General features: G+C 36.3%; 1 protein-coding gene across 1 annotated transcript in view; it reads right to left on the reverse strand.

The window, feature by feature from the left end:
- Positions 1-9,082, reverse strand: part of LOC149236080 (alcohol dehydrogenase class-3) — a 55,834-nt gene extending 46,752 nt beyond the window's left edge. The window contains exon 1 of the mRNA XM_089372309.1: positions 8,925-9,082. Coding sequence (XP_089228435.1) covers positions 8,925-8,958 — 34 coding nt within the window. The 5' untranslated portion in view covers positions 8,959-9,082. The remainder of the gene's footprint in view (positions 1-8,924) is intronic.
- Positions 9,083-9,939: the final 857 nt, after the last annotated feature.

Below are 9,939 nucleotides of genomic sequence, written 5' to 3' on the forward strand. Positions count from 1 at the left end.
CCTTGTCATCAAGCTAAGCACAAATACATGATTATATATGAATTTTATTATGCTCTTGAATGATTCAACAATATGCTTGATATAAGGAATTTTCTCTATATCATGTTACATCAAATCAAAACAATGTGCAGCTCAAAGTGTCCAAAATAAGGTAGGATGCCTCTCCATCAGTAACTTGCCACCAACGTCATAAATTGCAGCATTGTCTGCTATTACTTGGACAACATTTTGCGGACCTACCTCCTGAATGAACAAGTCCAACAACTCACATAATAATTGTGCATCTTTAATGTGTAGATGCATCAACAAATTTAATGAACATTGTCTCCTTGGGAAAATAACAAGTTAAGATGGGTTCTACCCTTCTGATTAGTCCAGCCATCTTACATCACAAATCATCCAGTGTGTTCTCATGATGCCTTAAACCCCTCCAATCTAATAATGCAATCAACGTTCACATTTTAAAGAACAGGCCCTCTCAACTCATCATAAGAAGAGCTTTTGTACCCTAGGCCACCAATAGCAATAGCATCAAAAATAGGTTGGTAGAATGGATTGTTCTTGGCAATGTTGAAAGGAAACCACCTACCCTCCAGCTTGTCAGCTTCTTCCTTCTCCTTTCTTTTAAGCACCACTTTAATCGAAGTTTGTATACCAATAGTGGTTTTAGGAACAAAAAAGATGAGGACGACGAGGGGCCAACCACTATGGAAGGTAATGTTGAAGAACCACTCCCCTTGCAACTTGAATTTTGATAGCTTCCCTATTCTCTTTGGCTACATCCTTATATTCCAATGCTTTGGTGGCCATATGAATGATTTCAAGACTTGCTTACGGGCAAAATTCTACATCATGCCCCGGATTTGTGCATGGTGGAGGTCCAACAAGGAGATTCCCCCTGCCATATGCTTCCCACACAACTTGCAATTCAAAGCTTGTCTGTTGAACCTCCCTTTAAGTTCACCATATTCCCACATAGGGTTCAAATTTCTCAACATTGTAGTCTTTAATTAATGATTAAACCTAGGGCACAAAAAAATTGAAAATAGAATAAATAAAATCAACATTTTCATAATCAAAATGAAAAAAACTTGTATAAAAAAATACAAAGCAAAATGATACATAAAAGGCATATTTCCTACAGTCCAATAGAAATTTAAGGAAAAAGAGAAATAAACATAGAAAACCTATCGAAATTATGTAAAAACCAATTAAAAATAAAATAAAAATAAGAGGTGAACATAACTACAAATACCTACCAACTGCGAGAAACTGGGAAACCCTCCCACTCCGCAATAAATTGATGATGGCAAACAAACCACATTCTCTCCCTAACAAGATGAAGGAAAACTAACGAGTAAAAGAAACACCGCGAAAAATCTAAAAATAACCAACAAAAAAATTAGTGGAAATTGGGGGTTGCACCTACAATCGTATATATGGTGGATGGAAATCAATCCCCACTCCAAAAAACATGGTGATGCTAAAAGAAAATTGTGTCTTCCTCCTCCTAGGCTCAAGCAAAACTAGTTGTATCTTCCTCCTCCTAGGCTCAAACACAACCAATCTCCTCTTTTGCTCTCCAAACCCTCCTTTCTGCTTGCAAGATGAGTTGTCTTTCTATTTGCAAAATGAATTACAAAAACAAATATTATATCTTAAAGCATCTTTCCCTTAAATCCCAAAAATAATCTCTTGAATCCATCCACCATTTGTTTACCATTAAACTACAAAGGCATTGTTTTGCCAAAGCTATTTATTCACAAGACCTTTGAGCTTCGTTCCTATAACTTTAGTAATATTGATTGCTAGGGACACCCCCCTTGAGTTTGAGAAGAAGAACCAAAAGTAAAATGATAGGTTGCTTGGGTTATAGTGGTGACCATCGTGGTAATTCCCCTTGTGTTGTACCTTGTGGATTACGGCCTCTATCATTAAGTGCAAGTTGGGGAGGTAACATTTTGGCATCATTACAAGGGATAAGGTCCATTTTCCTAGAAAATTTGAGACTATGTTTCATGACATGCAGCACGTGTTATTTTTTAATATCTCTTTCTCACATGGTGAGTCCAAGAAGGGACGAAGCCCTTGTTTCTTGCAGATTTTTGAAGGCTCTTTGTGTGTAGAGGTGAGCATATGCAACACCTTCATGGCACTTTACAGCTTCACCATGGCAACTCCACATTTTGGTATGGTATGATGTATCAATACATTTCCCAAATTTAGTCTCTTATATTTGAACATCTAGACTAAAAGGGATGGAACAAGAGAATGGTTTGCATGGAAAAAGCTATGACAGTGCGCATGAGCAATTTTTTAAAAAACTTTTGAGCCCGTGGATTTCTCATGCATTTCAAGACATCCATGTGAGCTTCAATATGAGATTTGAGTTTTGAAGAAATCCTGGATGGCTTCAAGCCATCTTGCATCCTTCATAGAGTTTGTTATAGATTTCAACCTTGTTCATGAAGAAGTCTTCATGGAATCGTTAACATATTCATTAAATGAGAAAGTGCATGGGAATGATATTGCAATTTCAACTCTAAAGAGATAAAGTCATTTACATATTTGATTAAGCAATTTCAGAAATATTGGATCTATGGTTATGAGGAAATTAAAGATGCACATGTTCTTGTTGATATTCAGCCACAAATAGAAGAAAAGCTTGTTAATTGGGTAACATAGATGAGAACACTTCAAGTGATCTTGTTAAAATAGAAAGGAGAAGCAATGCCTATGTTTCCTTGTGTGATTATATCAAAGCAAAATATGATAAGCCTTCTCCATCAAAGCTTGAAGATGAGTTACATGAGGATGACCATCCCTCTTATTCTTCCTCCCATGAGCCAAGTTTGCATAACATTTCAGATTTATAAGAACGTTTCGATGAAGATGATGAGACCATTCAAGCATCCATTTACCCTCCACATGAAGAAAAAGGTTTGGTAAGCTATAGCCTTTCTCTCTCAAGAATCTAAGTTTGATGATTTATTTATGGTTGATTTGGGAGGTATAATCTAGTAGACAAATCCTTGAATGATGATAAATTGGGAAATGTATTTACCTCTCCATTTGATGAAGAGAAGGGCAACTTAAGGCATGAAGTTATAGTCACTACACTTTTCAAGTTTTCCGATTTTTTATCATAGTAGGTATTATAGACAGTACTTTTCAGATTTTTAATCCTAGCAAGCATATGGATTGTTTGAAAAATTATGGAGACCCTATCTATGATACTTGTAATGATGTGTCCAATGAAGAAATTGCAGATTTTGAACTTTTCAGGCAACCTAACATAGTGGAATTGCATTCAGAAAAATTTGCATGATCTTTTCCAGCCATATGCTCCTATTCATAATGCAGATTTTGGGTGTCATGTAGAGCATATTTATGCAAATTTATTTACCGTGTACTCACTTCTAGAGAAGATTTGTTTCAGCATTTTTAGCCATGTCACATGAGGTTTAATGCAAATTTTTCTGAACATATATGGAGCAGATTTTTGGTGCTAAATTTCCCAAAAAAAAAACAGTCAATTCTTCCTTGTGTATTGGTGAAATTGTGCATGGTTTTTCAGTTAATTATCATGATAGGTTTGTGTGAAATTATATCATACATGAGGGTTTGAATTGCAGAAATTTCCAGCCAACTTTTTCTTCAAGTTCATTTTATCTTTTGCATGTAATTTAAGCTGGAAAATGTGTTTTTGATGTTGGAAATTGTATCGAGAAATAAACATTTCTGAGTTGAGTTGTATTGCATAAAATTTCAACCATCAAAAAGAGGGTTTCAAGCCCTGGATTTGCAACTAAAATTTTTTTCTAAGGCTGGAACGTTGTTTCATATTTTCCATATACATTTTATTTGAACGATAGCCATGTTCTTTTGAGCAAGTTTGTAGAGCCCCCTGAGCCGTTGTTACTTGAGAGTGCTGATGAAGTTATAGGGGATGATGAGGGATTGTTTTCTGATATTTTCAACCATAATGATGTTTACATTAGTCCCACCCAAGCTTGGATAAAGAAGTCTTATGATGGTCTATACCCTTCTTCGCATGATTTTGGTGTCCTTAGCCATCTTCATGAACACATTTCAGATTTTGCCCCCCATCTCATGGAGACTTTAAAATTTATCTACCTGGCCCAAGGATTGTGATTTCACTCAATGAGGTTATTGGTGATGTAGTTATAAATATCTTGAAGATGTTGATACTTTGGTTGTGTTGGTGATTGCTTTCCTTTCGTGCTAGTAGACTTGTTTATGGAGCCCCTATGATCATTGGATAGTTGATGGGACATGTTAATATGTGACTCTGTGGGAAGAAACACACTAGCACAATTCGACTAAGACAACATTGTATTGGCATTTTCATTTGAATGCCTTCATCACGGCAATGAGTGCTTGGCATACACCCCCCTCTTTTGGTGTCCTTAGCCGTCTTCATGAGCACATTTCAGAATTCACCCCCCATCTCATGGAGATTTCAAAATTTATCTACTTGGCCTAGGTTATGAGGTTATGTGATGTAGTTATGGATATCTTGATGATGTTGATACTTTGGTTGTGTTGCTGATTGATTTCCTTTCATTCTAGTAAAATCGGTTATGGAGCCCCTATGATCATTGGATAGTTGATGGTACATGTTAATATGTGACTCTATAGGAAGAACATGCTAGCACATTTGGACTAAGACAACATTGTATTGGCATTTTCATTTGAATGCCTTCATCACGGCATAGAGCGCTTGGCATACACCCCCCGTCTTTTGCATATGGTTTGTTACTTTGATGGGTGGGTATGAGCACGGCTAGAGACCCATTTCTCTAGCACCCTAGCTCTTATGGATGTTTTCAAACATAGATTGCTTATGAAATGGATCATGGCCCTATGTGGAGTGACCTCTTCCTTTAACTAACATATATAAGCACTTCATACATCCTTGATGAGGTTGTGCCCCTTTCATGATGAGTTCAATGGTAATGGTTGGCTTGGGTCCTATGAAACCGGATTCATCCAAAACAGGCCACGTGTCTGAATCCCACGAATCCGACACGATTCGATGGGAATTCGAATCCTAAAATGGAACACCACGTGTCCTAACAGGACACCATCGAATCCCGGTCGTGTCCCATTAGGACACTTCGTGTCCCAATTTTGGGATTCAAATCCCAAAAAAGTGAGGGTTTATGAGGTTTATGAGGGAGGGTTTATGAGGTTTGTGAGGGTTTATGAGGTTTATGAGGGTTTATGAGGTTTATGAGGGTTTATGAGTGAGGGTTTATGAGGTTTGTGAGGATTTATGAGGTTTGTGAGGGTTTATGAGTGAGGGTTTATGAGGTTTATGAGGTTTGTGAGGATTTATGAGGTTTGTGAGGGTTTATGAGTGAGGGTTTATGAGGTTTGTGAGGGTTTACGAGGGTTTATGAAGGTTTATGAGGTTTGGGAGGGTTTATGAGGGTTTATGAGGTTTGTGAGGGTTTATGCAAATATTTGAATTTTGTATGTACTATGCATGCTATAATGTTACTAACTTACTTTGTAAATAGTAAAACTAACATCTAGATGAAGATCTATGTTTGAAATCAATGAATTTGTATCATTAATGAAAATTTGTGTAAGAAATATCTAATTTTTAATATATATATATAACGAATCCTACGTGTCCTGTTCCAGGGGGTCAACATGTCCGAAAACGACACTCGAATCCACGTATCCTACGAATCCCGAATCCCCGTGTCAAGTGACTTAGCTTGGATCTAACACTTTGCATATTCTTGAGAGTATATTAGTGTAGCATTCCCTGCCTTGGTGATTTATGGCCCATATGTCGAGGCATAATCCTATTTTATTTGTTGATAAGGGTCTGCCCCCCTTCTTCATGGACTTAGTTGACCTTCCAATTTGTTCTTCATGTACTTGACACCTTGTTTCATGGATCCACTTGCATGGCACTTGACTTAAGGAGGGTGTCCACCATTTGAGGCCTCCTTGCACACTCTTCCATGCCTATTTGATGGGACATTTCACTTAGAGATCCCATGCTTGCTATATCTAGGGTTTTGACTTGAATCAAACCCTTGAGGAGGAGGAGGACATCCACCTTTCTTGTAGCCTTATAACATAAATAATTGTATTGTGGTTGAGGACATCCACCTTGGAGATGACACATGTCTCTTGAAGATGTTACTCATGGTTCCATGCCCTATTTTGAGAAGACATCCATCTTGAAAAAGGTTTATTGTACTCATATCAAAGGGCGTCCCACCTTGATGGGGCTTTCATCCACGCTTATTCATGATTGTAGGAAGACATCCATCTTTTGGAGAAGCCATTCATTGCTTGTTGATGGGATGTCTCAACCATGATGCCATGTGTGCCACTTTATGAGAGCTTTCCTTGATCATTGCACTTTTTTGCATGCCATTTATGAGGATATTTCACATTGGAGGAGATATAGGAGGTTTCAAACCCTAGATCAAGGGTTTCATAGCATATTTTGAGAATGTCCTAGCGTCATGAGCATTTATCTTTTGCTCTAGTATCCAAAATTCCACCAACGCAATAACATCAAATGCCAGGCTATGAGATTTCCAAATTGTAGTCATAACATAAATTCCAAGAAAAATTGATCAAGTTACATTGTTCTCAAAACTCCCACAAGAGACCATTTCGAGTATCGCATGCCATTTGGAGGTTGTTGTTTGCAATTTAAGGATCTATTGATTGATAACTTCTCTTGGAGGATTATATGGAAAACATTGGAGTATGCCACGTTTTATGCCCTCTTTGATGGAGCCATCGTATCTTTTATAGAGATTCTTGTTGGAGATTGCACACGTGGCTTGACCACCACTTCTTAACGTATTGTTGACTATGTTATGTGATGGATATTACTTCTTTATTCCTCCATTGCCTAGATCTGGGGTTTACATTAGATATTTTTATTTTTTGTAGATGACAATGAAGCTTAATAGATATATCTTTCTTGGAGCATATGTGATGTGTAAGAGTTTCTTTCCTATGAAGGTGTAGGTATTGTTCTAATGTTTCCTATTGTTGCATATTATTGTAGAGTTGCTAGTAATTGCTATTGATTGTCCATCGGTGAAGGATACAATTATCATACTAGAAGGGTTTTGTGTAAAGAATTTCTCCCCACTTTGAACTTTTAGTTGTTTGTATATGGATTATTCTCTTGCATCTTCCATCTACATGAGTAGCTGCTAGGTTAATACTCCATGGTAAGATGCATGTCATTGCCAAAAAGAAAAAAATTTGTGGCACTTTAAAGCTCTCGTAGTATTCCCTTACGATCATTTTCAACAATGTTAAGTTCTTCTTGTCACATCCATATTATAGCCCTTATAATCTTAACCCTTTGTTGAGCTTGTCATCTTGGAATAACCTCCTAACTCCATTTGCCTTTGTTCAATTGGGAATACTCTTTTGAATCACTCAATCGTTCTTTTACCGTTCTACAAAAACATTGGTTTGATATAGATCTTTCTTTACAAAACCATTGAGCTTAATTGCTAACGCTTTAGTAATCCTATTTGCTATGTATACCCCCTTGAGTTGGAGGGGAGCCAACCAAAAGTGAGAGGATACGTTGTTTAGGTGACAATAGAGACTGTCCTGGTAGTTCACCCTCTGATTGCACCTTGTGAACTAGGGATTTTATCATTAAGTGCAAGTTGGGGAGGTAACAGTTCTCATAACAATTGGAACATGATATTTTTTTATATGTGCTTGTGCTCGGCACTCTTAAACGTTGGACTGTCATTGCCTCTATTTTTAACCTGGAAGGTGATGGATTATATTGTAGGAAGGACCTACATCCATTTCGTTAACGCCTTTATTTTTAATGGAAAACATGACTATTTAACTTGTGTTTGTGGTGGCTACCCTAGTAGCTTTTGTTTTAAATGACCTGTATGCAACCAGCATATATATGCATTTCCAACGATTAGCTCAATCAGTCAAACCATCCACCCAAGGCAGGGCTAGCAACAAGTCACCGGTTCAAATCTGACAAAGCCCCTCAAGGTTACCAGCTACTATCATAGATTCAAATTCTGAATGTATAAAAGATTCAAAGATTCATTATTAAAATGGATATATAATGCGGTAATTATTAAAATGTATATACGTCAATTCTTATATAATGCAGTAATCTTATATAATGCAGTAATTTATAGTGAACTTCTTTTAAGATTAAGGACTTGAATAACTTTCTTAGATTGAGTTTATAAACGTGGCACGAGTGATAACTTCCACCTAGGCAGGAGGGTGTACGAAGCTTCTCCCAATGTAAATATCGGTGGTTCATCCCATGATAAAAGAGGAGAATTTCCCAAAATATGCATTGAGATCCTAAGCCGGTCACGTTAAATTTAACTGTATTAAATGCCTGCATATAAGAACATTTTGATTTTTCACAGTAGCTAGCTTTATTAATTTGAAGAAAACTAGCATAGGCTACAGAGAGGGTTGTAATAAAAGCAAATTTCAGCTCCACAAACCAAATGACGTGAAATGCATACATATTACAAACTGTCAACAGCGGCCGGCTCTGATTTTATGAGAATATTAGAACGTCAGTTAGCAGAAATAAATTTCGACGAAAATGCATGGAAGCTTTGGACAAGCGGCTACTTCTATTTTCAGAGAACAGTAACCGATTCCTAAAATATACTTGACTTCAACAAAATGCAGCAGAATAAATAAATTTCTCATAAATATAGAAACGCCCGGCACTACATTTGACGAAACCAAGCTCGATCCACAGAGATATTATGGAAAACAATTCCAGCGTAAAAGATAACAGAATATAGGATTATCGCAGAGATATGGGGATCCAGTCCAATAGTGGTAACTTTAAACTAAAATGCGCTGCAAACTTAGACACTAGGGTTTGTGCTTACCTTTGCATGTGATGACCTGACCCTGTGTCGACATCGCCGAGGGTTATATACACAGAAACAGAGATCAAATGAATGGATACAGCTGACCCGCGTATATCCCGTAAGCAAAATGTTAGAACGAAGAGGGCATTTAAAGAATGATCGGTGGGTAGATAATGGCCACGTGTACAATTTAATTAAGGGAATTATCTCTACGTGTAAAAGGCACGCTTCGAATTCCACTTCTTAAAGTGGTCTTTGTTAGGTCGGGGTAAATTTGAGAGTTTGGTTTTAGGGTTTGACCATATGGTAGAGAGGTAACTGTAAGTGCTGTCATTTGTAAATTTTTAATCAGTATAGATCTATTTTAAATAGGATTTAATATAAATTGAGAGGTTTAATTTGATCAGGTGTAAAAAAAAATTATGAGTTAATATTATTTAAATATTTTGCATAGTTATTTAATTTTTTTTATTTTTAGATTTTTTAAAAAAATTATTTTGGTCGATATGAGTAAAATTTCAACTTTGATGATGAACGGACATTCTTACACACCATGAATTGTAGAAGCTCAAAAAGATTTTCTATGTGGTTTGCATTAGTGTTTTAGGGTTGTAAGATGTTCTCTAGATTTTGTCACATCTTTGAGTATTTATAGAATGCGGTAACTCTCAATTAGTTTTCATTTTGGATTTTTCCTAAAATATAATAGAGACTAAACCCACAAAAACCAATTGTAGAAGCTCAAAGAGATTTTCTATGTCATTTGCATTAGTGTTTTAGGGTTGTAAGATGTTCTCTACATTTTGTCACATCTTTGAGTATTTATAGAATGCGGTAACTCTCAATTAGTTTTCATTTTGGATTTCCTAAAATTTAATAGAGACTAAACCCACAAAAACCAATTGATCTTCATCGGATTTGAATCTACATTTCACTTAAATCATTTTAACAATTACCAATTCATTTTGATTTAAAAATAAATAAATATTTGAAAATAAAAATGAAAATAAAAATATCAACATTTCATTATTCA

Source organism: Pinus tabuliformis, chromosome 8 (assembly GCF_031772625.1).
Source record: "Pinus tabuliformis cultivar Carrire ecotype Pingquan chromosome 8, CPIR1, whole genome shotgun sequence".
In the NCBI taxonomy this organism is placed as follows: Eukaryota; Viridiplantae; Streptophyta; class Pinopsida; order Pinales; family Pinaceae; genus Pinus; species Pinus tabuliformis.